A 27,893-nucleotide genomic window follows, 5' to 3' on the forward strand; every position below is an offset into this window, starting at 1 on the left:
GAGATAAGGTATTTCATTGGTTGTGATTGATGTGTAATCCACAAAGGAAACTGTACAAATCAAAGACTTAGATCAATTATTATAAAGTGAAGATATCCATGTGAACTGCCCAAACAAATAGATTTGATGGAATAAGAACATCCAACTTCGGAAGAATTTTCTTTTGTTCTGAAGTATCAGTCCTCTACATCTAGAGTCTGCCTAAACTGAGGTCTGCTGGTGGCTACCAGAATTACAGGCATAATTTCAAAATATAATAATCCATCTCCTGGTGAACCTTTCAAACACAAACTGCTTCAGTGATGGAAATCCTACATAATTAGCACTTTAAAATAATTGTTTTTATAAAAAGAAGATCATACATACGACAGTGTACATATTTCTTTCTTTTGGAAACTACTCTGTGGGCTTACTTGATTATATTAGCTGCTCTTGACTCCAGTTTGCAATGGAGGTGAAAGAAATCTGGGTGGAAGGCTCTACCTTACCAGTGATGCAGCGTTATAAATGTCGCAGAAGTAATGGTGATAGATAACTGAACAAATCTGACTTTTGCTGCTGCTGCTGCTGCTAAGTCGCTTCAGTCAAATCTGACTCTGTGCAACCCCATAGACGGCAGTCCACCAGGCTCCTCCGTCCCTGGGATTCTCCAGGCAAGAAAAACAGTAAGAAATGGAGGTCATCTGACTGATGAATAACCAGGCTAAGGGGAGCTCTGGGAAGTCCTGTGTGTGCCCACACAATTAAAATGAGCACTCAGTGAAACTGCTTTCCCAGACAGGATGGAGGATGATCGATCACGAGACAAACTGTACATATATTGCACTGAAAGGGCTTACAGGTAACTCTGGCTCAAGGCCACCGCCATTTCGTTTCTCAGGATCAAACACCTCAAGAGGTTAACAGATGGGAAAAAAACCACTTAATGCTTTGCACAGGAAGACCCTCCAGCTGGGTCTCGCGTTGGTTTACATTTATGAGACGGTGACAAGAGGGGGAAATTGGTCTTCGGGTGCACGGTTGAAGACCGGACTATAGAAACTGCCGGGGAGTTTCAACAATATCAAAAAGATCCTGATGCTCAGGGCTCGCCCAAGATCAATCACTCCGAATCTTGGGAGTTGGAGCCCACGCATGAAGCACTTTTTAACCAAGTAATACCACACTGCAGCAGTGGCTGACAACACGGGGTAAGTCGTTCCAATTGGAAGCAAATCCTCCTTCTTTTGGGAGGGCTTCTAGGACCCAAACTTCCTTCAGGAGGCCTCTCCCCGCAGCCTGGGGAAATTTCAGCTCCCAGGTTCGGTCCCAGAGCTTCGTAAACGGCGCTCACCTGAGCAGCACTGGCTTAGTAAAAGGCTTTTAAGCACACCTCCTCACAAACACCCTACCTAAGACCAATACGGAGGCTGTAGCACACAAACCCAGGGAAGACCATACTAATCACCCTTGCGTCTCTGAACGGTGGTCTCGGCGAGGAACAGGACTGAGAGCGGAGGGCGCAAGCGCAGACCGGCGCGGAGGGCGGAAGCGCACACCGACGCTGAGCGCAGAGGGCGCATGCGCGGCCTTACGGCTCGTTGCTTCCGGCCGGTGGAGGAGGGGACTGCGGCCCTGGGGGACGGACCCTGGGTCGCGACCTCTCCCTGGTACCCGGCTCGGCGACTTCGACCCCACCCCTACCCGGGCCGTGACCCCGACCCGAGCCTACCCGTATGGCCCGGCACGTGTTCCTGACTGGGCCCCCAGGTATTCTTGCCCGTGTCCGCACCCTCCACGAGGCCGAGGGGTGGGCGTGGGGGGCGCGTGGGGTTGCGGCAGCCGGTGCTCTCCGCCTCTGAAATTCCGGGTGTTAAATTACAGGCTTGGTGGTCAGAAGCCTGCGTTTCCTTTCCCGGAAAATGTGATTGAGTCCATAAGGTAAATGAAATGAAGCGAACTTCAGGAGGGCGAGACCAGCTTGTGATGGGGTGGCACCTGGACTTTCGTATTAAGGTGTTAAGTAGGATCAAAGGCAGTAGTACTACTACTCCTGGTAGCTCAGACGGTAAAGAATTCCCCTGCCATGCGGGAGACCCGGGTTCGATCCCTGGGTGGGGAAGATCCCTGGAGGAAGGCGTGGCAACCCATTCCAGTATTTTTGCCGGGAGAATCGCATGGACGGAGGAGCCTGGTGGGCTACAGTCTGTGGGGTCGCAAAGAGTTGGACAGGTCTGAGCGACTAACATTTTGAAGTTGTGATGTGCACAGGCCATATTTCAGGATCTCTGCCACCACCGAAGGTGTCTGATTTCTGTCGATAATCACACGCGCCTGCATTTATCATGAAAGAGCGGAATTCCAGTTGCAGGATAGTGCAACCGTGTTCCCTATCCACCTTCACTGACAGCGCCCCCCACCCCAATTTCCTGCATGAGTGAGGTCGCAGGTTGAGAGCCTTGGTACCCCAACACAGGGGGGCTGGGTACTGGGCACCCCCACCCAGACCCTACGTTGGTGCCTGTCCCTTCTAATGCAAATCCCTCCAACCTTAGGCTGTGAAGGTCTCATCTTGGAAAGGAAGTAGCTTCCCTAGTGGCTCAGACGGTAAAAGCGTCTATCTGCAATGCTGGAGACCCGGGTTCGATCCCTGGGTTGGGAAGATCCCCTGGAGAAGGAAATGGCAGCCCACTCCAAGCAGTATTCTTGCCTGGAAAATTATATGGACGGCGGAGCCTGTTAGGCTACTGTCCATGGGGTCGTAAAGAGTTGGACACGACTGAGCGACTTCACTTCACTTCAGTGTGCGTTTAAATGAGACTGGTGGAACAGATAGATGCCTCTTAAGCCAAGATGCTGCACATAGATAAGGCATTACTAAAAGAAGAGACAGGAAGGTTGTGGCAGCATCAGATTAAGACAGCATTATATAGATTAATGGAGAACAGCAACAAAAAAAGATGGGTTTTGAGTACAGAAAGTGATTCTTTAGCTTCTTTGCAGTTTCAGATTAGCTGTGCATTCAGATAATCAACCATTGTAACCCCAGCCTGAAATTCTCTTTCACTTTTTTTTAATAAGCATCTTTAGCTTTTAGGACCAAAGGCTAACTTAATGTTGCAGATTCTGGAGTTTTATATTTATAGGGCAATGGGGGAGTGATGAGGTGGAAGGTGTTTTGAGAAATTTCTAATATCCAGAGGTACTCCTTAATATTGTAAAAGAATGTCTTCTAAAAGTTGATTTGTCATCCTTTATTTGAAACTTTATTTGAAAGTTTTCTCAGCAGCCTGGCCCCAAGACATCTATGTGTTTCATAACAGAGGTGGCTTATTTTTATGATTGTACTTGCCTGAGTCCTGGAGGTGGGTAAGGACAGAGGCCAGCCAGGCCAATACTGGTTCTTCTTTCTATTTCCTTCTTTATAAAAGCTTTATATGTATACACATGATTGAAAGACTCAGTGCTACAGTGTAGCTTTCTTAAGCCTGGCCTTAAACCCACTAACTTTCTCTTCCTCCCAGTTTTCCCAAAGCAGTTATACTATAATTTTAATTAGCTCATTGGTCAGTGTTGATGGTATTTTGACTATAAAAGTAAACCACAGAAGAGCCATGGAGCCAAGAGTATAATGTATTTTCCCTTTATGCACAACATTCCACCCCCCCCCCCCCCCCCCCGCAACTCTTGGGAGTTTTCTAATGTTTTTTCATTGACTTAGTATCTTTCTATCACTAACCCAATCCCAAACTGTGCCTGCTGTCTGAATCTCTACATGTTCAGACATCAAGTATCTTCTCAAAGATACTCATATACACTCTCAGGGCCCCACTCATGTGTCCTTCACACTTAGCAATTTTTCCCCAACTTCCAGCTGTACAGCCTGTGACCTATCCTCGAGGGCTTTCTCTGACCCCTGCCTGCACCTCTGCCTGCACATGGGGCAGGCCTGAAGGGCCAGGGAGTTCCTGCCCCCTGAAGCAGCCTTGACTCTTGACAGTTGGAAGTTGGTGGGTAAACTCCTTCCTCACTCATCACACAAGAGAACTCTGAATCTAAAGCTGTCTCCTAGGGTTTCTCAGTGGGATTAGACTACCCACTGATAACTTGTTTGATAATGCAGTCACCTCCCCACCAGTGTGTTGTCTTCGGGGGTTGCTTCCCAAATTAAACAGCCTGCACGTGAGTCTTTATTTCACGGTCCACTTTATAGGAGAACCAGAACCAAAATAATTCTGGGGCTTTCCAACCTGTTCTTTGTGAATGTGGTGTGGGCCTTTGATTTTGGGGTTTCCTTCCTACAGGTCACTTCTTAGCCAGTGTAGCTAGCACTAGGGTAGTTAAATTAACAGATGAAAAATTAGCTGAAAAATGTCTAGAGCTGAAGAAGAAAAAAGAGACTAGAGCTAAATGCCTCCTCTTGGTTTAAATCTTCTCCCTAACAGATCAGACCCACGATATTCCCTTTTATTACAGCTGTTCCATTTTGTCCTTTGCATAATGTAAATAGCTTTGCTTTTTTCTTAAAGTAAGAGTAATATTTACTGTAAGACCAAAAAAAGAAAAAAATCTAGAAAGTTATAAAGAAGAAATTGAAAGTCCCTTGGATTTACAATACAGAAACAAATACTATAAATCTTTCTGTTCTTCTCGACATTTTCTTCTGGAGACACCTACATACTTCACTTTTTTTTTTAATTGAGATATAGTTGATTTACAGTATTCTGTAAGTTTCATGTGTATAACAGTGATTCACAGTTTTTCAAGATTCCATTTATAGGTACTGTAAAATGTTGGCTGTGTTTCCCTGTGCTGTACAATATATCCTTGTAGCTCATTTGTTTTATATGTAGTAGTTTGTGCCTCTTAATCTCCCCGTCATACCCCTTCCCTCTCCCCACTGGTAACCACTAGTTTGTTCTCTCTGTCTGTGAGTCTGTTTTTTTTAATTATATAAAACTAGTTTGTTCTATTTTTTAGATTCCATATGTAAGTGATACCACACAGTATTTGTCTTTCTCTGCCTGAATTATTTCACTAATCATAATACCCTCCAGGCCCATCCATGATGTTGCAAATGGCAAAATTTCATTCTTTTTTTTACAATTGAAAAGTATTTCATTGTATTGTATACCATATCTTTGTCCATTCATCTGTTGGAAACTTAGGTTGCTCCCATATCTTGTAAATAATTCTGTTATGAACATTTGGGGGTACATTTATCTTTTCAAAATAGTGTTTTCATTTTCTTTGGATATATACCCAGGAGTGGAATTTCTGGATCATATGATAGTTCTGTTTTTCGTTTTTTGAGGAGCCTCTATACTGTTTTCCATAGTGGCTGCACCGGTTTACATATAACAGCATACGAGGTTCCCTCTTCTCCACATCTTTGCCCGCGTTTGTTATTTGTGGTCTTTCCAAAAAAAAAAAAAAGTAATGGAATACTACTGTGTATTCCTGCTGTTTTTAACGTGCTTTTTCTCCATATATTATTTTCATATGTTGCGGTCTGTTTACCATGCTAAGCAGTAAGCTCTTTCCATATGTAAACAGTGTTCTCTAATGGTTGCATGAGATTCCTGTGGGTTTATGTCATTATACACGTGATACCATAATTTAACAATCCGTTATGAATCAACATTAAGTTGTTTCAGAGAAGTCCCAAATTACACATCAACAGAGGCCACTTGCCTGTGTTAAGCGGATTCTTCCACGACTTCTCTAAAGCAGCAGTTACTGAGGGACAGAGGTGGGGTTACATTCTCCTAGTGCCATGAGCGTGGGCTGCTGTTCATGTTTCAAAAGGCCGGATGCCATTGTTTGTTAGTGTGAAATTTGGAGGAAGAATGAACTAAATGAGAATAGCATCATATTTTATTTCAAGTAAAAAGCTAATCTTAGGAAACCCTGATGACTCTGCATGGGCAGCCATAGGAATATTATGACTTGCAACCCTGTCGTGTCTCATGATAGCTGTGTTGCAGGCTTGGTTTCCCATTTGGGGGTAATTATGATGCCACTGACTTATCTATATGAGAACAAGGTTCATATGAAATAAACAAAGTCATGGTGGCAGATGAAGGCCCCTGTTAACCTGTATGGTCTCTCTCAGTTGTCTAACCATGAATAAGTTGCCTGTCCTCTCTGTGCTTCAGTCTCTTCTTCTGTAAAATAGGGACAAGGGTGGCAACTGCTTCAGAGGGTGATTGTAAAGAATTAAGCAAGAATATGCTTGTGAGGCGTGCGAGACCAGGGCCTGGCTCCACTGTCAGGGAGTAGTAGTGTTAAATAGTATTTAACTTGTAAGCACCCAAGGGTTAATCAGAGTAGTCCATGGGCCAGGCTGGGAGGAAAGGAAGGGGTCCTGGTGGGGAGGATGAGTGGGTGGAGGTGCATAGGTTATAATTTGGGAAGAGGTTGGGGGCAAGTCAAAGGAATACTTGGGAATACTCTAGGAGGTGATGGAGATCAAAGCAGTCAATTCTAAAGGAAATCAGTCCTGAATATTCACTGGAAGGACTGATGCTGAAGCTGAAACTCCAATACTTTGGCTACCTGATCCAAAGAACTAACTCATGGGAAAAGACCCTGATGCTGGAAAAGATTGAAGGTGGAGGAGAAGGGGATGACAGAGGATGAGACGGTTGGATGGCATCATCAACTTGATGGACATGAATTTGAGCAAGCTCCGGGAGTTGGTGATGGACAGGAAAGCCTGGCGTGCTACAGTCCATGGGGTCACAAAGAGTTGGACATGACTGAGCAACTGAACTAAACTGAACTGAGCTGAGGAGGTGATGGAAGGCATGGCCAACCTGATGGGATTGCTCCTCTGGAGAAAGTTGAAATATTGCCATTTCTAGTAGTGTTGGAGGTATCTAATAGTCCCATTTTGGGGAGCCATACATTGTAAATACGAGGAGAAACGAAGGGATGTTCCCACTGTTAAATGTAGGTTCAGAGTGTCTTGAAATCCTAACTTAAAGCATCCAGCCTTTGCCTGAGGCTTGGCCAGCTTTACTTTCTAGATGCAAAAGTTTGCTCCCTCAAGAAGAGTAAACCTAGGAGAAAACAAAAGCTTGTCTTGTAGGATGCAAATTGCACTTGAAATTATCATCAGAAAGCCACTCAGTTGGTTCTCCGATTATGTATGTGACAAAACTAATAATGTTTCAGAATTTAAAAATAAACTTCAGTGTACCATTCACATTTTTATTATGCTTGTTTTCTACTTGAAATTAAAAAGTTTTAACACCTGGAGCAATCAAAGTTAAGTGAAGTTAATATTCATAAAAGCTGTTTGAAGCCCATTTCTCTCCTGGTTGTTATGCTCCAACAAGGCAATGGTTCCTGATAGGCTTTTTTTTTTTTTTTCCTCTAGGAGTTGGAAAAACAACGCTGATCCAGAAAGCCACTGAAGTTTTAAAGTCCTCTGGCATGCCTGTTGATGGGTTTTATACAGAAGAAGTCAGACAGGGAGGAAGAAGAATAGGGTTTGATGTTGTCACGTTGTCTGGCATCCGAGGACCTTTATCCAGAATTGGGTACTGCAGCTTCATTTCTGAAGTGTTTTTTCTTTTTTGACCATGCCTCACGGCATGCAGGGTCTTCGTTCCCCGACTAAGAGATCAAACCTACGCCCCCTGCATTGGAAGCGCAGAATCTTAACCACTGGACCACCAAGGGAGTCCCTCTGGTGTTTTATTCTCCTGGGGCCCAGGGCTGAGCCAGGTGGTCCCTTCTATCTTTTGAGCCTTTATGGCTTTCTTGACATCAAAGAAAACAGAGGTTGAAGTCATCATATGAAAACCAAAGTTGAAAATACCATATTTCAGGGCAAACTTATTCCACTGAATAGTAAGCTCTTCTCACTTGGTACCTTGTGGCCCTGTTCCTGTCACTCTTCTAAGACAGGTGATACACCAGCTCTTGGAGGTAACTGCCAGGCTGTGGGTAGTGGTGTGTGCACCAGCGTTAGCCCTGTTCTCAGGAGAGAATGAGGAATCAGATCAGCTTTGCTCACTGCCACTCTCTGTGTAGGTGATTTTTAAGGATGGTTTAGCACATGGAGAAGGCCAGAGGCTCAGTGGAGCAGCTAAAAATCAGAAGTCAGTACAGGGGTCTCTCAACAAGGAATGCACTATCCTTATCTTTCAGGTCAGAGCCTCTGCCTGGAAAGCGTGAGTGCCGTGTAGGGCAGTACGTGGTGGATCTGACGTCCTTTGAGCAGCTGGCGCTCCCGGTCTTGAGGAATGTGAGTGTGTCTTTCTGCTTCTGAAGCCCTGCTGTTCTTAGTACCTTGTGGGAATTGCTAGCCCCGGGAACAGAGCGGCTTTTGCTCTACAGAGACGTCAGTTTTGTGCTTTACAGCTTAAAAGTCTTCAAGTGATTGAGCTTATGTAATTTACTGTCACTCTGAACTACAAGTAAATTCTTTGTCACAGAAATTCAGTACATGTAAAAGACTTTATCCTGGGTGGGCTTTGATGCCAATCTTCCACAGACCCCAAAGATAAGTCTTTCCTCTGATCTTCCCCTTGTTTATATTTTAACCCTGTCTTCACACCACAACAAATAAATGTTTAGGATAGGAATGTAAAATGTCATTGTATAAACATAATGGTAAGAACTTAATACATTACATCACTGTATTGCTGCTGCTACTGCTAAATCACTTCAGTCGGTTTTACTCTGTGCGACCCCATAGACGGCAGCCCACCAGGCTTCCCCGTCCCTGGGATTCTCCAGGCAAGAACACTGGAGTGAGTTGCCATTTCCTTCTCCAATGCATGAAAGTGAAAAGTGAAAGTGAAGTCGCTCAGTCGTGTCCGACTCTAGCGACCCCATGGACTGCAGCCTGCCAGGCTCCTCCATCCATGGGATTTTCCAGGCAAGAGTACTGGAGTGGGGTGCCATTGCCTTCTCCAACATCACTGTATTACCTGTTATTAAAAAAACACACACACACACACACACAAAACAGCATTATTGAGGTTGGGCTTCCCAGGTGGCTCAGCAGTAAAAAGTCTGCCTGCCAAAGGAGGAGACGTAGGAGACACAGGTTCAATCCCTGTGTCGGGAAGATCTCTTGAAGCAGGAAATGGCCACCCGCTCTAGTATTCGTGCCTGGAGAATCCCTTGGACTGAGGATCCTGGTGGGCTACAGTCCACAGGGGTCACAAAGAATTGGACATGACTGAGCAACTGAGCACATTTTGAGATATAATTCACATACTGCACAATTCACCCATTTGAAATATACAGTTCAGTTTTTTTCTCATTCACTTACAGGATTGTGCAACCAACTATCATAGCCCAATTTTTGAACATTTTTGTCATCCCCAAAAGAAGCCCCATTCCCATAAGCAATCTCCATTCCTGTGTCTCTGCTGTTCTTTGCAACCACTATCCTACTTTTTTGTCTGCAGATTTGGCTATTCTGAATATTTTCTGAGAAGGAAATAATATAGTATGTGGTCTTTTGTGACTAGCTTATTTTATTTAGCATAATACAGGGTTTATCCATATCACAGCGTATATCAGTACTTTGTTCCTTTTATGGCTATATAATATTGCATTGTATAGATACACCACAGATAATTTATTCTTCAGCTAATGGCGATATGATATTGCACTGTATAGATACACCACAGATAATTTATTCTTCAGCTAATAAGCATTTGGATGTGTTTCTACTTTTTGCTATTATGGATGATGCCGCTCTGAACATTTACGTACAAGTTTTGGTGTAGAGATCTGTTTTAGTTCTCTTGGGTATATACCTACAAGTGGAAACGCTGGGTCATGAGGTAATATTATATATATAACTTTTCGAGAAATCACTAGTGTTTTCCAAACCAGCACTGCTGTTTCACATTCCCACCTGCAACGAATGGGGGTTTCATTTTCTCTATAGCCTTGCTAATTACTGTCTCTTTCTAATTATGTACAGTCTCGTAGGTGTGATGCGGTATCGCATTGTGGTTTTGATATGCACTTCCCTGTCGATCTCTGATGTTGAGCATCTTTTCACGTACTTATTGGCCATTTGTATATTTTCTTTGGAGAAATGTCTTTTTCTTTAGCCCATTTTTTAATTGCTTCAGTTGTCCTTTTATTACTGAGTTGTAAGATTTCCGTGTGAGTCCTGGATACCAGTCTGTTTTCAGATAACTGATTTGCTGGTATGTGGTTGGCTGTGCCTTCCCCGTCTGTGGCTGTGGAGACAAACTGCCGTGCGAGTTCATATGAGGGATCGAGCGTCCGTGGATTTGGTGTGTGGGGGACGGCCCTGCGACTCGTCTCCCTTGGATACCCAGGGACGCCTGTATTTATCTGCTCTGTAGTTGTCTTTACTTTCTAGATGTGATGACACAGATGTTTTTTTTTGAAAAGTCTGGTTCATCTATTTTTCTTACGTTGTTTGTGCTGTGGCGTTTTACCAAAGAAGGCTTTGCCTGATGCTGTTTGATGGAGATTTATTTCCATCTGTTCTTCCAAGAACTTTATAGCTTTACTAATGCATTTAGGTCCGTGGTCTGCTTTGAATTGGTTTTTGTGTATGGCGTAAGGTATGGATTAACATTCTTTTGCATGTAAATATCCAGTTGTTTGAGAACTGTTTGTTGAAAAGACTCTTTCTCCATTTAATTATATTGACACTCTTTTACAAATCAGTTCAATTCTGTTTTCAATTCTCTTCAGTTTATCCTCATGTCAGTTCCATCTGTTCTTATATCAGAATGACAGTGTTTGATGACTGAAGCTGGGATGTTGATAGAGGTTGTGTTGAACATGTAAATCAGTTTGGGGAGTATTGCCATCTTGGTGGTGGTGGTTTAGTCACTAAGCCGTGTCTGATTCTTGCGATCCCAAGGACTGTACCCTGCCAGGCTCCTCTGTCTGTAGGATTCTCCAGACAAGAAGACTGGAGTGGGTATTTCCTTCTCCAGGGGATCTTCCCAACCCTGGGTCTCCTGCATTGCACGCAGATTCTTTACCAATTGAGCTATGAGGGAAGCCCCATTGCCATCTTAACAATATTGAATCTTTTGACCCGTGAACTTGACTTATCTTTATATTTTCTTAGACTGTCTTTGATTTTGTTCAGTCACATTGTTCTGAGGTTTCCAGCATACAAGTCTTATACTTCTTTTTAAAAAATTTATACCTTTTTGTGAAAGTTTGCCAATTTTATTTTTAGAATGTTCATTACTAATGTATCCTGCAACCTAGGCAGACTAATAGTTCTAATAGTTCTTCAGTGAATTTCTCAGAATTTTCTATTTACAAAATGATATCATCTGCAAATGGGGAAAATTTTACTTCTTCCTATTTGCTTTGGTTGCCTTTTATTTTTTCTTTCCTAATTGCTTCATCCAGAAGCCCAATTCCGTGAGTTTGTGAAGAATTGGTATTAATTTTTCTTGAAATGTTTGCTGGAATTGACCAGTGAAGCCATGTGGGCCTAGGTTTTTCTTTATGGGAAGCTTTCTAATTATGAATTCAATTTCTTTCCTTGTTATGCATCTGCTGGTTTTTTTATTTCATGCTGAATTAGTTCTGGTAATTGTGTGTCTGTTAGTAATTTATTTGTCCATGTCGTTAGATAGAAAGTTACTTAATTTGGCATACAGTTGTTCATATATTCACCTATAATCCTTTTTACTTTGCAAAATCTGTTATATTTTCCCTTCTTTCATGCATTTTAACTGTTGTCTGTTTTTGGACAAAACTAAAGGTTTGTCAGTTGATCTTTTCAAAGAACCAACTTTTGGCTTTGTAGGTTGTGTATTACTTGTTTTTTGCATTCATTCATCAAACATTTATCAAATTCTTGATATATAGTCATGAGCAAAACGTGTTTTCTACTCTCTCAAAACTCTCATTCTAGTGGGAAATGTAGATATTAAGCAAATAAATGGATAATTGTCATAAATGCTGCCAAGAAAAAGGAGTGCTGTGAGAGAGATGAGAGGAGCTGACTTTAGATCTGGTGACCAGGAAAGAGCTCTGGGGTGGCGGCATTTGGATGAAATGAAAAGGTGAGAAGGGCACCATCACTTCTGGGAGAGAATACTGGGGTGTTTTGTGGAGGTCTGGGGAGAATGTTGTGGGTGACAGGAGCAGAGACGCCGAGGCCTCGGGGCCCTGGGCAGGAGCAGGTAGGGAAGGAGGGACGCTTGCTGAGGTGGGTGGAGTCACGCCATGCAAGGTTTTTGTGGACCATATTAAGGACTATGGGTTTTGTATCGTCTGTTACCGACTTACAACTCTGATATACTTTTGTGAAAATTGAATAGTATGGACCCGTCTCGAGAGGCAGTTCTTTATCAACTCCGTGCTGGGTGGCCTTCCTGCAGCCCGTCGTCCTCCCCATCCTCCTGCACACGGCTCAGCCTGCCCCCCACGTGCCAGCCTTCCACCCTTGTCATTTGCCCTTTCTGTGGTCAGCGGGCTCCTCATATCTTGGCTTCTCTGCTCTTTTTTTTTTTTTGATACTCAGGGCTCAGCTGAAATAGACAGGCTTTGGTAAGTGCTCAGGGCTCCTGCAAGTGTTGGGTGTGCCTGCAAAGGGCAGCTTCTGACTCTGAGGGCCCTCGGGGTCTTGCACTGTGTTTTGGTAGCAGCTGCTGCTCCTCTAAATTTCTTTCTCTCGGAACTTTCTCTCATACCCTCTGCTGGGGACTCTGGTGCCTGTTGTATTGTGTGGAAGCCGTCAGGAAACATGGTATTTTTATCTCTAGTTATTTTACCATCCAGTACATACCTCTCCACTTAAATGTTAGAGAAGCAAGTGAAATACTTCAAATAAAATTCCAGATGATGACTCTGGCTTTGGATACTGGATCGATATAAGGAATTGATTTTTACGCACCTTGCTTAGAGCAGACAATCCCGGGAGAGCAGTGTGTACATATGGGCTTGATGTCTAGCTGCAGGATTATATAAGAAATCGTGTACTGACCTGAATAAGAGCTAGAATCGCTCTCCCTTTTTTTTTTTTTTAATTAAAAGAGGAAAAAACCCAGACTTTTCCAGTATTTTATAGTTTGATTACCAAACCCAGACTTTCACATTCTAGTTAGGAAAAATTCCAAGGCTTCAGGTCAAGGTCATCAGTTTCTTTTCTGAAGCAGAAATTTTTCTTCCCTCTCATGTATTTCATTGGAATGAAGAAAGGAAAAGGAGTTAGTGTTTTGCCTTTATACTGAAGGAAAAAAAAAAAAAATAAAAACAAATTTTTAAAGTAACTGGGCAAGAAAAATAGATTAGAGAGACAGATTTTATTATTGGCAATTGGAATGACCAATTCCAATTGGTCATTGGAAACCAAAGTAAACTGAAAGTTTTAGAACACATTTAGGCAGTCAGAGCCTATTTAAAATGTTTTTTAATTGAAATATTGTTGATCTACAGTGTTGTGTTAATTTCTGCTGTATAGCAAAATGACTGTTATATACATATATGCATTCTTTTTTGTATTATTTTCTATTATGGTTTATCCCAGAATATTGAATATGGTTCCCTGTGCTGTATAATAGAACCTTGTTGTTTATCCAGTCTATGTATAGTAGTTTACATCTGCTAACCCCCAAGGGCTGCCCTGGTGGCTCAGTGGTAAAGAATCTGCCTGCAGTGCAGGAGACCCAGGTTCAATCCCTGGGTTGGAAAGATCCCCTGGGAAAGAGAATGGCTACTCACCTCAGTATTCTTGCCTGAAGAACCCCATGAATGGAGGAGCTTGGTGGGCTACAGTCCATGGGGTCACAAAGAGTCAGACACAACTGAGTGACTGACACCCCAAACTCCCAGGCCATCCCTACCCCCTCTTCTCCCTTGGCCACCATGAGTTTGTTCTCTGTGCTGTGAACCTGTTTCTGTTTTCTAGATAAGTTCATTTGTGCTATTTCTATTTAATTTTTATTTTGCTATTTATTTGTTTACTCCTTTGGCTGTGCTGGGTCTTCATTGTGGCACACAGGCTCCCCATTGCTGCACAAAGGCTTTCTCTAGTTGAGGTGCATGGACCTCTCACTGTGGTGCCTCCTGCTGTTCAGAGCACAGGCTGCTGAGTGCGAGGGCTTCAGTAGCTGCAGCATGTGGGCTTCGTTGCACTGCGGCATTTGAGATCCCAGGTCCTGGACTAAGGCTTGAACCTGTGTCCCCTGCAGGTGGATTCCCAACCTCTGGGCCACCAGGGAAGCCCCTGTGCCATATAGATTCCGTGTATAAGTGATAGCATATGATACTTTTCTTTCTTTTGACTTACTTCACTTAGTATGATAATCTCTGGTGGCATCCATATTGCTGCAGATGGCATTATTTCATTCTTTTTCATGGCTGACTAGTATTCCATTATATATATATATATATATATATATATATATATATATATATACATTTTTTTTTTTTTTTCTTTATCCGTTGTTCTGTCAGTGGACTTTTTGGTTATTTCCATGTCTTGGCTACTGAGAATATGCTGCTATGAATGTAAGAGGTGCATGTATCTTTTTGAATTAGAGTTTTCTCTGGATATATGCCCAGGAGTAGAATTGCTAGATCATATGGCAACTCTATTTTTTGTTTTATGAGGAATCTCCATACTATTTTCCATTGTGGCTGCATGAACTTGCATTCCCACCAATAGTGGAGTGTAGGGTTCCCTTTTTTCTCCACACCCTCTCCAGAAATTATTACTTGTAGATTTTTTTTTAATGTCACCAAAGAATTGATGTTTTTGAACTATGGTATTAGAGAAGACTCTTGAGAGTCCCTTGGACTGCAAGGAGATCCAACCAGTCCATTCTGAAGGAGATCAGCCCTGGGGTTTCTTTGGAAGGAATGATGCTAAAGCTGAAACTCCAGTACTTTGGCCACCTCATGCGAAGAGTGGACTCATTGGAAAAGACTCTGATGCTGGGAGGGATTGGGGGCAGGAGGAGAAGGGGACGACAGAGGATGAGATGGCTGGATGGCATCACTGACTCAATGGATGTGAGTCTGGGTGAACTCCGGGAGTTGGTGATGGACAGGGAGGCCTGGCCTGCTGCGATTCATGGGGTCGCAAAGAGTCAGACATGACTGAGCGACTGAACTGAACTGATTCTGACCAGTGTGAGGTTGTGCTTCCTTGTAGTTTTAATTTGCATTGCTCTAATAATTAATGATGTTGAGCATCTTTTCCTATGCCTATTGGCCATCTTTATGTCTGCTTTGGAGAAATGTCTATTTAGGTATTCTGCCTGTTTTTTGATTGGGTTGTTTGTTTTTTTGTTGTTATTGAATTGTATGAGTTGTTTGTATATTTTGGAAATTAAGCCCTTGTTGGTTGCATTGTTTGCAAATACGTTCTTCTCCTTCTGTAGGTTTTTTCATTTTGCTTACGGTTTTCTTTGCTGTGGCAATGCTTGTAAGTTTGATTAGGTCCCATTTGTTTATTTTTGTTTCTATTTCTACTGCCTTGAGATCTAAGAAAACATTGGTACAATTTATGTCAGAATGCTTTGCCTGTGTTGTCTTCTATGAGTTTTATGGTGTCTTGTTTTTATTTTTTAAGTCTTTAAGCCATTTTGAGTGAGAGGATACCTTCTAACTTCATTGATTTTCATGCAGCTGTCCAGCTTTCCCAACACCACTTGCTGAAGAGTGTGTCTTTTTTCCCATCATCAATTTCTCAATACATTCCTGCCTCCATTGTTGAAGATTAATTAACCCTAAGTGTGTAGGTTTATTTTTGGGTTGTCTAGTCTGTTCCAGAGAAGGCAATGGCACCCCACTCCAGTACTCTTGCCTGGAAAATCCCAGGGATGGAGGAACCTGGCAGGCTGCAGTCCATGGGGTCGCTGAGAGTCGGACACGACTGAGCGACTTCACTTTCACTTTTCACTTTCATGCATTGGAGAAGGAAATAGCAACCCACTCCAGTATTTTTGCCTGGAGAATCCCAGGGACTGGGGAGCCTGGTGGGCTGCCGTCTATGGGGTCGCAGAGTCGGACACAACTGAAGCGAGTTAGCAGCAGCAGCAGCAGCAGCAGAGGTCTGTTCTATTGATCTATATGTCTATTTTTGTGCCAATACCATGCTGGTTTTATTACTGTGGATTTGTAGTATTGTCTGAAGTCTGGAAGGGTTATGTCTCCAGGCAGGGGAGAGTCTTTATACAGATAGACAGTTTCCATACATCCAGTTGCCTAGGATGTATGAAACACAAATTCTGACAATAAGTTAAGAAATATCTCTTAAGTGCCTCCTCTGTATAAGAAATTTCACTATGGTTGAAAAATATCCTGAGTTTTTTTATTTTTAAATACTGTGAGAAGCATAAGAAAAATTATTCTTTGATTAGGTCAGCAGGGCTGTTCTTGTGGGTTGGGAAATAAGAACATATATGTGAGTTGAAAAGCAGCTGCTTGAGGCCAAGGGAGAGGCCTGGAGGGGGAGGCCAGCCTGCTGTGAGGTCTTGCTCAAGCTTTTCCTCAGGCGGTTACCATGGGCACATGTGGGAATGAAATAGGGAGCAGACTGTAAACATTCTAGAAGCAGTAAGGCTTTTAGAAGGTCCCTTGTAGAGTTTACTGTTGCTGGGTTTTTTTCATTCCATAGCTACATCTTCCCTTATTTGACATCATTTACTATTTTCTTGAGTATTAAATTTCCATATACTTAAGGTAGAAAATGTGTAAAAAGTATAAGATAAGAAAATATGGATAACTCAGTCTTATCACTGAGTTAACCATTCTTAGCGTATTTTCTGCCCTTTTTCTATACCTGTTTTTTTTTTTTTTTTTAATAGTCATCCAGAATTGGGGAAAATGCCAAATATAGTTTTATTGGTGTGGGCTTTTTCATTTAATGTTATTGAGTGACATGGGACTGGTCTCACATGTGATCTTCAAAACTGTGATACTTTGGGATTTCCCTGGTGGTCCAGTGGTTAGGACTCAGTGCTTTCCCGGAGGGGGCACAAGTTCAGTTGTGGTTGTGGAACTAAGATCCTATAAGCCATGTGGCATGGCCATAAAGAAAAAATTAATACTTTATTGATTGCATAATATATTGTATGGATTTTCATCTCTGATGTAACTGCTACTCCCCCAGTATCAGACACTGAGATTATTTATCACTGTTGCAAGTAACTTTGCAAGACTCTGTCTTTGCACCTCAGTCTTTATCCGCGATGGCTGTTTCCCTGTAGGGACCTATAGGTGGAATAATGTGGAATACTGGGTGGAGGGTGTGGATTTCCAGGGTTGGTGCCTGTGTGACACGTGTCACTTTGCACCTCCTGGTGTGTGCAGGCATCTTTGTCTTGCTGTACTTCTGCCAACACTGAGCACTGTACTGACTTTTGATAAACATGTTGCTTTGCTTTGCTTTGCATTTTTAAGGTACTAATGAAGTTAAAATTTTTTCAGTTGGTGGGTGTTTTTAAACATCTAAGTTGTTCGTTCATTTCCCCATTTTTTTCCTTTTAGCTTAAAGAGATCTTTTGTAAGGTAAATAACTTTTTAAAAAATCTTATTGATTCCATTTCTCAGTTTATCACTTTGGTGATTTCCTTTTTCTTTATTTCTTTTTTTTTTAACATTGTAAAAGTCTGTCCCTATTCCAGGTTAATATAAAATTGTACCTATATGTTTCTTCTTTGTGTTTTTTTAAAAAACATCTTTAAAATCCATCTGGATTTGTCTGGAATGTAATATTCAATGAGACTCTCAATTGATTTTCTTCCAAATACTTAGCCGGTTTTTCAAAACCATCTGTTAATAAGTCATTTCTCATTAGTTTATTATGCTAAATTTATTTTATTAAAAAATACATGTGTGTATAATGCTTTAGGGTTGTCTGTTCTCTTCCATTGATCTGATGCTTGCATCAGTACTCTGGTAATTGCTTGTGTTGTCATTCTTTAAAACAGTGCCTTATCCATTCTTGTTTGCTCATTCTTCCAAACTGTGGTGATATTGGTGGTAATAGTAACGGTTTTGTGCTCCAGGCACTAACTCATTTCATCCTTCAGACAAGTCTGTCACTGTTTTCTGTCTTACAGATGAGAGGAAACAGGCATAGCATAGAAGGTTTGCCCGATGACAAACAGCTTATAAGCAGCAGAACTGGCATGAGTTGAACTCCATTACAGAGTCTTATATGGAGTGATTGAACTATACAAAACTATAGTTACTTTGATATACAGAACTTCCTAATCTTCTGGACAGTTTTCATTCTCCACAGCCAAAAACAGTATCATTCTCTTTCTAGTTCTTCTTTTAAAAAAAATGTTGTGAGGTTTTTCATAGATCTTTTTTATTTTCTGCTGCTGCTGTAATTAGGATTGACTTTCAGTTTCCTAATGATCAAGGCTGTTAGGATAATGTTGGCCTTTTGTGTAATAGTCTACTTGACAGCCATCCTGAATGCTGTATTAGAATCTGATGCAATATAGGATTTAACATTTTGTTGGCACGCAGTGTATCTCCTGCTCACAAAAAAGACAGTAGTAGATTATAAGGTTTTGAAGAACAGGAGACGTCTACTCAAAACCTTATTTTATAAGTTGAACAGTCTCATTTTTTGTAAAGATCCAGGGAAGGAATAATGAGTTACAACCAGAAGATCCACATGGTTTGAACGTTTTCCTGTTTTGTTCAAAATGTGGCTTTCTATGTATATTTCTATTTGTGAGCAGGATCTTCTTTTGATTCTGAAATAAGAATCTGCTTCAGATCTTTGAAACTTCATTTGAAGGTGAGAGATCAACTCTCTACGGAAAGGTTCTTTTTTGCAAAATCAGTTGACCTGGAAATGCTGCTTAGTATTTCTGGCCACTGAGCTTTAGAAAGAATTTAAAAAAATTAAGTTCTGGTCAGTATATCCATTCTTGTAAGGCTGACAAAAGCCCAACACCGCTTTAGTATTTCCTTCACTATTAGCAAGCTTGGCATTTGTGTCTTGGTTCCTCCTTACTTTCTATTCCTGTATCTCATGATCTTACATATATATTACAAAATCATCAAGGGGAATTAAAAGCTATCTGGTACAAACATAAAAAGTTAAAACTTGTCAGTAAATCATTCCTGCAGTGAATCAAAATAGAAGATGAGCCGAATGTTTTGTATAAGGTTGGCTGCACAGTTCACCCTGCAGGGTTTGTCATGGCAGCCCCTGCCGTGATCTGCTGGATCCCCCTGGCGGGTGGGTGGGGTCATCACTTCTCAGTGGTGGCCACGGTACTGCTCTGTGGGGTGACAGCCCCGCGGGCCACTGCCCGGGATCCGTCATCTTCCTGTAACGCTGCCTGCGTCCCCGCCCAAGAAGCGTGGGAGTTGTGCTCCGCAAGTGGGACTGGCAAAGGATGTCTGTAACTGGCCTTTCTCCCTCTTCCCACCTGCTCTGTCCTTCCTTCTGATCCTCATCCTGTGCTCTTTGGCCTAAAGCCCTGTGCTCTGTCAGAAGGGAGCTCACATGCCAGGAGTTGATGGTTTTCTTGAATCTGATATTGAGAAAGTGTGCATATGAGTGTTTTGTGTATTGATTCTAACTTTTTAAAACTTTACTGGGATATAATTTTAGTCTTAGAGAAAATTATAAGAATGACGATAGTACAGGACCCCCTGTGGACTTGTTATTCTAGAGTCACCTGTTTTTAACATTCTCCTTAATTTTTCCCTCTCCTCGTGTGTGTGTGTGTGTGTGTGTAAATGTATAGATTCGGGGGGTGGGAACCATTTGAGAGTATGTTGTAATCATCAGAGTACTTAGGTCCTGTAGTATTTTTTCCTAAGAATAAGGATACGCTCTTACATAATTGGCACAGTTACCAACCTCAGTCAGTTTTGCAAGAGAAAATACTTTGGTCTAATCTATCATTCATATGCTGGTTTTGTCAGTTGACTTAACAGTGTTCTTTGTAACATTTCTTTTCCTTCAGTCTGGAGTTAGATATTACCTTTAGTTGTCATATCTTCATAACCTCCTTTAATCTGGAACATTTCCACAATCATTTTTTTTTAATCTTTTGCAACACTGACATTTTTGAAGAATACAGTTTTGTTTTAAAAGAATATTCCTCTTCTGGGGTTTTCTGATGTTTCCTCGTGAATTAGATTCACCTGAAACACTTCCGTACATGGTGGTACATTTTTCTCAGTGTCTTATCTGGAGACATGCGATGGTTGATGACGTTAACTTGATCACCCACTGAAGGTATTGTCCCGTTTCTCCCCGTACGTTTACTCTATTTTCCTTTGAAACTAACAGCTGTGAGTAGAGAGCTACTTAGTGACCTTGCACAGCCTCTTCATCAAAATTTCTTTCAGTTAATTTTTGTAATTTTTAAAAAACTTTATTAGGTTAAGGTAATAACGTGAGGTTTTAAAAGCAAATTAGCTACTTCCTATTGGAATACTATGTCTAGCAAGGTTAAACAAACATAAAATTACTGTATATTCAGAAACTGAACAGGTTGATTGGTTGCTTTTTCAGCCAATCAGAATGGTTGATTTTCCCTTGTCTAGGCTGTCCTCCTCTGTTTGTATGCATTTACCTCATTAGTTAGAATAGTCACCACCATTTATTTCACTGTAGCAAAAATAATCAACTTTATCTCCTTCAGGCAATTTCTAATAGAAGGTTCATTATATTTGTGTGTTCAGTCATGTCCGACCCTTTGTGGCCCCATGGATTATACCCTGCCAGATTCTTCTGTCCATGGGATTTTCCAGGCACGGATACTGGAGTGGGTTACCATTTCCTGCTCCAGGGATCTTCCCGATCCAGGGGTCAAACTTGTGTCTCTTGCATCTCCTGCATTGGCAGGCAGATTCTTTACCACTAGCACCACACGGGAAGCCCCTAGTAGAAGATTGAAGTGAAGTGAAGTGAAATCGCTCAGTCGTGTCCGACTCTTTGCAACCCCATGGACTGTAGCCTACCAGGCTCCTCTGTCCATGGGATTTTCCAGGCAATAGTACTGGAGTGGATTGCCATTTCCTTCTCCAGGGGATCTTCCCAACCTAGGGATTAAACCCAGGTCTCCCGCATTGTAGACAGACGCTTTACCATCTGAGCCACCAGGGAAGTCCGTAGAAGATTATCAGGCATCAAAAATACCAAGCTTTTACCAAAAGCTTAAACAGTAATTAAAATTTTTTAGTAAGCAATTGAAATTTTAAAAAGTTATTGTGAACACTGTCAGCTGATAAGGACCATTTAGAAGTTAATACAGGCACATTTACTGTACTTTGCATCTACTGCGTTTTTTGCAAATTGAAGATTCCTGGCAACCTTGTGTCTAACAAGTCTGTTGATGCCATTTTCCTGCAGCATTTGCTCATTTCATGTCTCCGTATCACACGTTGATAATTCTCACAATATTGCAAACTTTTTCATGATTATTACATTTGCTATGGTGGTCTGTGATCAGGGATCCTGATGTTGCTGTTGTAATTGTTTTGGGTGGCACAAACCATGCAACATAAGACAGTGAACTTAATAAATGTTGTGTGTGTCCTGACTGCTCTGCTGACCAGCCCTCCCCGTGTCGCTCTCCTCCTCGTTGGGCCGCCCTAGTCCCTGAGACACAGCAACGTTGAAGTTGAGCCAGTTAATAACCATACAGTGGCCTCTCAGTGTTCAAGTGAAAGGAAGAGCTGCATGTCTCTCATTTTAAATCAAAAGCTAGGAGTGACTAAACCTGGTGAGGAGGGTGTGTTGAAAGCTGAGACGGCAGAAAGCTAGGCCTCCTGTGCCAGTTAGCCAGACTGTGAATGCAAAGGTAAAGTTATTAAAGGAAATTAAAAGGGTTTTTCCAGTGATCACATAAATGATGAGAAAGCAAAACAGCCTTATTTTTGAAATGGCGAAAGTTGTAGCATTCTGGATAGAAGATAAAACCAGCCACAACATTCCTCTAAACCAAAGCATAGTCCAGAGAAAGGACCAAACTCACTTCCATTCTATGAAGGTGGGCTGAAAGAGGTGAGGAATCTATAGAAGAAAAATTTCAAGTTGGCAGAGGTTGGCTCATGAGGTTTAGGAAAAGAAGCCATCTTACAACATAAACATGCAAGGTGAAGCAGCTAATGCTGATGTAGAAGCTGCAGGTTATCCAGAAGATCTGGCTGAGACAGTTAATGAAGGTGTCTGCACTGAACAACAGATCTTCAGTGTAGAAGAAACGGCCTTATACTGGAAGAAGGTGGCATCTGGGACTTCGGTAGCTGGAGAGGAGAGGTCAGTGCCTGCCTTCAAAACTTCACGGGACAAACTGACTCTTGTTAGGGGTCAGTGCAGCTAGTGACTTGAAGTCAAAGCCAGTGCTCATTCACCATCCTGGAAATCCTAGGACCCTTCAAAATTATACTAACTTTATTCCTTCTCTGCTCTATACATGAACAACAAAGCCTGAATGATAGCACATCTGTTTACAACAAAGTTAAGGGGTATATGAAGCCCATTGCTGAGACCTACCACTCAGAAAAAAAGATTCCTTTCAAAATATGACTGCTTATTGAGAATGTACCTGGTCACCCTAGAGCTCTGATGGAGATGCAGGAGGTTCATGCTGTTTTCATGCCTGCCGTTATCCATTCTGCAGCCCATGGATCAAGGAGTAATATCGATTTTCAAGTCTTATTATTTAAGTAATATATTTTGTGAGGGTATAGCTGCCATGTATAGTGATTCCTTTGATGGGTCCGAGCAAAGTCAATTGAAAACCTTCTAGAAAGGATTCACCATTAAGAACATTCATGGGAAGAGGTCACAGTATCAGCAGGAATTTGAAAGAAGTTGATTCCAGCTCTCATAAATGACTTTGAAGGATTCAAGACATTAGTAGAAGATGTAACTGCATATGAGGTGAAAATAGCAAGAGAACTAGACTTAGAAGTGGAGGCTTGAAGATGTGACTGAATTGTTGCAATCTAAGGATAAAACTTAAAGGGATGAGGAGTTACTTCTGGATGAGTGAAGAAAGTAGTTTCTTTTTAAAAAATCATTTATTTCTTTAAACACATTCACTTTTTAGTTGTGGCTGTGCTGAGTCTTCGTTGCTGTGCACAGGCTTTCTCTAGCTGCGGAGAGTAGGGTGTACTCTGTAGTTGTGGCGCGTGGCTTCTCGTTGCACTGGCTCCTTGTGGAGTGCAAGCTCAGCACTAGGTGGTGTGTGGGCTTAGTTGTCCCACAGCATGTGGAATCTTCCTGGACCAGGGATCGAACCCATGTCCCCTGCATTGGCAGGCGGATTCTTATCCACTGGGCCACCAGGAAAATCTAAGAAAGTAGTTTCTTGACATCGGAATCTACTCCTGGGGAAGATGCTATGAAGATTGTTGACATGACAAGAAAGATTTAGAATGTAACATAAACAGTTTATAAAACAGCAGTAGGATTTAAGAGGATTGACTCCAGTTTTGAAAGTTCTGTGGGTAAAATACTCTCAAACAGCACTGTACACTACAGAGAAATCATTCATGAAAGGAGGACTTGGTCAGTATGACAGACTTCATTGTTGTCTTAAGAAATTTCCACAGCCACTTCAACCTTCAACAACCACCGTTGAGATCAGTCAGCAACCATGAACGCTGAGGCAAGATTATCTACCAGCAAAAAGAGTATGGCTTGTTGCAAGTTCAGATGATGGTTAGCATTTTTTAGTAATAAAGTATTTTTTAATTAAAGTATATTGTTTGTTTAGACATGCATTTGCACACGTAATGGACAAGTGTATAGCACAAATATAACTTTCAAATGCACCAAGTCACCAAAAAATTTATGTGACTCACTTTAATATGATACTCGCTTTATTTGGGGTGTCTATAAGTGAACTCTGCATCTCACTGAGGTAAGCCAGTGCATCTTGGGCTACCTGGGTGTATCTTCTCTGCTGTGTGCAGAGGTGAGCTCCTGGCAGAAGCCCCTTCACGTGCAGAGCACATCTGCCAACTAAAGTGGACCATTCTCCATATGTGATACAATGAGGTTGGTACTACTGTTCAATATGTTATATTGAAAATAATATGATTAATCCAGAAAAAAAAAAAAATAGGAGTTTTTGTGGCTGTGCCTCCGTAGCGACCCTAGAAACTAAAATACTCTTCCTTCTCATTGGTGAGAAGAGTGGTTTCTTTGTGGTGAGGTGACTTTCTCATGCGCAGTTTGTTCTTGAGTGAAGTGTGAAGTCGCTCAGTCGTGTCCGACTCTTTGCGACCCCATGGACTGTAGCCTACTAGGCTTTTCCGTCCATTGGATTTTCCAGGCAAGGGTACTGGAATGGGTTGCCATTTCCTTCTCCAGGAGATCTTCCCAACTCAGGGATTGAACCCCGGTCTCCTGCATTGTAGGCAGACGCTGTTACCGTCTGAGCCACCAGGGAAGATTCTATTTCATGTTAAAACTATGCAGGTGGAATTGCCTGCAGGGTGACACTGGGTTAGCTTCCTAGCCCCGTCCCTTGGGACTGGGTAAGTCACTTAGTCCCTGGCTTTCTCCTTAATTATAAAACAGAGATGTTGATACCTGCTACGTGAAGTTATTAGGAGAGAAGGCGATCTGCTTGTAAGGTGTGTTAGCGCCTGGCCACTAGATGGTGCAGAGCGTAGGGATGGTTATGATTATTTTTCCTGAGAAGTCCCGTGAGGGGATGGGTGTGGTCCCTTGGGAAGATGTCACATCAACAGTCTGACCTGTGTTTGCTGGGAACCAGGGCCCAGAGCTGGCAGTAAATCCATCATGGGACCCACAAGCCTAGATGTCTAGTCTGGTCCCAAGGTGCTGGGATCAGAGGACAACTGGGTTCTTAATCCGCCAGGGCCAACTGTCAGCCAGCAGACACTGTTTCAGCCTCAGGATGGTTCTTACAGCTTGGAAGATGCCAAGGTGCATCGTGGCACTCTGGCCAGATGCTGGTGTGGGGGCGTCCGGGGAGGCCCACGGGGACATCCAGGAGGAACCACCAGCCTCCTCCGCAGCATGTGTGGTTGGGGGTGGCTCTGCCCAGCGTGCGCTCCGTGCTGAGGGGTGTGTCGGGTTGTCTAGACATCCTGGCCGCCAGCCTGGGATTTTACTCCCTGGGGAAACGCAGTCTACCCGCCACCAGACTGCCGAGGGACGCTGAGACTGTAAAGCTTGGAATAAACACACCTGGAAGTCTGATTGGAGTCCTGCCTGTCACTTAGTAAGACGGCCAGGGCATCGGGCTTGCTCGCCCGTGGCTGTGTTTTCGCCATCTGCCCCTCCAGCTTCCCCAGGCCTTGTGGCTCTTTGGGGGGCAGGCTCGGTTGTGCTGCCTGTGTTCTGGCCGTGGCCCTCTGCTGCCCCCCCATCACTTTTGAGACTTGCTGTCCCAGACAGGCAAGCTCAGGAAGCCAGTCTGTGTGTGATGTTAAAAAATAAATAAATGGCAACATAATACCACCAGAAATAGGTATTATTTAAATGATCCACAATAAGGCAGAGGCGACTCTAATTGGCTTTTTCTTGGTTCAGTATTTTGGTTGGATGAAATTGCTTATATTACGTTTACATTTTCTTTGTATCCTTAAAAAGGACGCCTCAGGATTAAACAAAGTACCAAAAGAATCACACTAATTTCAGCTCTCTGGCAAAGCTGGTATAAAGTGACTTCATTGTTGCCCTAAATTGATTTAATCTTTCTGGAAAGCAAACTAGCTGAGTGTAACCAAAGCTAGAAAATTATTCATAACTTCTTTTGCCCCTGGCTGGTCAATTTTAGGACTCTCTCCCATGGAAATAGCTTCTCCCTCAGAACCAACAGAGGGACTAAAATATGCTTTGCACAGAGAAGGTTTTCCTGCTCTTTGTGACAGTGAGAATGTGCAATCAGCAGAAATGTAAGCTGTGGAGAGAAGCACGGGGCATGGCATAAATGACTGCAGCGATCCTGAGTTGTTCTGGGGTGGGGGGAGGGATGCTGGGAGAACGGCTGCTCCCTGGATGGCTCCCTGGATGGCCTGCACGGGGCTTTCAACCACATGGCCTAGAGCCACCCAGAGTCCTCCGCGGGATCCTCACCCCATACCCGTGTGGAACCCACAGCCAGAGACAAGAGGCCAGGCCAGGCTCCTGGTGGCTTTCAGACCAGGGCTCTCGCTGTACTCGCTGTGTCTTCATCAGCTCAGACAGTCATTGAGAATGATGGAAATGGGGTGAATGCTCGCTGGCTTATTTTTTGTTTCCTTTTAAAATGGAATTTATACAGAAAAAAACCCAATTCTGAACATAACTACTTTTATTAAGCTGGTGAATGTATGTTCATTGTTATTTAGAAACACTGACTTACTGACTATAGGCTTCTGAGTAGCTTAGCCTCTGGTAACTGACTCTCAACTGAGCAGGAAAAACCCAATTTTTCATTAAAAATCCAAGACTTTTTGAGATTTCTATAGTTTCTATATAAACAAAGCCCCCAATTCTGGACAGAATGGAGATTTTATGTAAGCTAAGATTTTTAAATGAGGCATTTTCAGTTGGTAGAAAAGTGTTTGCATGTGTGTCCAGGTATCTTTGTGCAACAGTTTAATGAGGTGGGTGGGTGCTCACGGGTGAACGTTGTAGGGTGGCTGGGAGCCCTGTGCCTTGTACTGGACCTGTCCGCGTGTATTCACATATACGGCCATGTACATTTGACCCCCTTGTGGACACGCATCCACTAAACACACAGACAGGGGAGCTGACACATTCTTTCATGTTGTTTCTTTGTCTGATCTGAATGCTTTCAGAGCCGTGGTTCTGGTGTGCTGGACTTGAGTTCTTTCTGTCTGGGGTTTTGACAGCAGGCCCCAGAAGGGCAGCGTCTGCAGGTGTTCACAGTCTTTGGGGGCAGCAGGAAGCCCCAGGCACGCCTTAATCAGAGGCAGGTTTGTCGGGATGGCTCGCTGTCGTGAGCATGTCTGTTTTTACACTGGCAAACAGGTGGCCAGTAGCTGTTTGTTTTCCTCGCAGTCAGGCATTCATTTCTGAAGAAACTGTTGGCACAGTGACCTCCCACACACCCTCTCTCCCTGTATCGCCCACTGGTGCAGGGCAGCATCGGCTGTGTCAGCCCAGCCGTGCACCGTTCACCTCCACGGAGAAGAAAAAGATGAGGAACACCTCATCTCAGCTCCTAGGAGGGAGACAGGGTAGCCGTGTGTATGTAAATGCATGCAGATAAACTCAGTTGAGAGGTAAACATGAAGTGCATTAGAAACACAGGAGTTTGAGTGAGATTTAGAACCTCTCTTGGATGATTACAGTGGACCCCTTCCTGGTCTTTCTGTCAATAAAAGGAGTAGAAAAATATACGTACTTGATAGCAAGCAGGAAATTAAAGGAGGACTGCTTATAGAAAAGTTTGAAAACAAGTGCCCTGAGGCTTCCCTCCAGGCTCATATGTCTGTTCCCAAAGAAGTCTCCCCTGTCTTCCTGGCCCCACACAGCAAGCAGCCTTTCAGGCACAACATGTGCTCCTCCTAGACTTAGACTCTCAGCCGTTGGACAGCATCTCACCCTCTGCACACCATACAAGGCTCCAAGATTTGCCCCCAGCCCTATCTGTCACTGGTCACCACGGGTACCCCCCCCTGCAGCCACACTGGAAGAGCTTTGGTATTAGTGTTTAGTATTGGAGCAAAATCTAGCTTAACTCAGCCATTCATTCTGAGAATGTGTTGATATCCGTATTTAAGGAGTCTGAGGACTTATAGTGAAACATACTTGGTAAATCAGCTTTACATACCATTTTCAAAATAATCATTTATACAAAGATATAGAAATATATTTGTTACTCGGCAGTCATCAAAGTGTTTATTGTATGTTCCATTGTGTCCCTACTGTGGAAAAACTATTCAAAGTCCTACCAGCTTTCTCTGGGAGGGCTTTCTAGAGAGGGCATGTGTATTGGTTAGCT

At 42.8% G+C, this 27,893-nt stretch overlaps 1 protein-coding gene across 3 annotated transcripts in view; it reads left to right on the plus strand.

Annotated features, from left to right (window-relative positions):
• Positions 1–1,582: 1,582 nt before the first annotated feature.
• Positions 1,583–27,893, plus strand: part of NTPCR (nucleoside-triphosphatase, cancer-related) — a 38,302-nt gene continuing 11,991 nt past the window's right edge. For 2 of the 3 annotated variants that reach the window (XM_019954119.2, XM_070781875.1), the window contains exons 1-3: positions 1,583–1,749; positions 7,364–7,526; positions 8,140–8,236. In XM_019954119.2, the coding sequence (XP_019809678.2) occupies positions 1,716–1,749; positions 7,364–7,526; positions 8,140–8,236 (294 nt within the window). In that variant the 5' untranslated portion in view covers positions 1,583–1,715. Of the gene's footprint in view, positions 1,750–1,863; positions 1,921–7,363; positions 7,527–8,139; positions 8,237–27,893 lie in introns of all 3 variants that reach the window. The other variant, XM_019954120.2, reaches the window with a different exon arrangement.

Source organism: Bos indicus, chromosome 28, assembly GCF_029378745.1.
Source record: "Bos indicus isolate NIAB-ARS_2022 breed Sahiwal x Tharparkar chromosome 28, NIAB-ARS_B.indTharparkar_mat_pri_1.0, whole genome shotgun sequence".
Lineage (NCBI taxonomy): Eukaryota > Metazoa > Chordata > Mammalia > Artiodactyla > Bovidae > Bos > Bos indicus.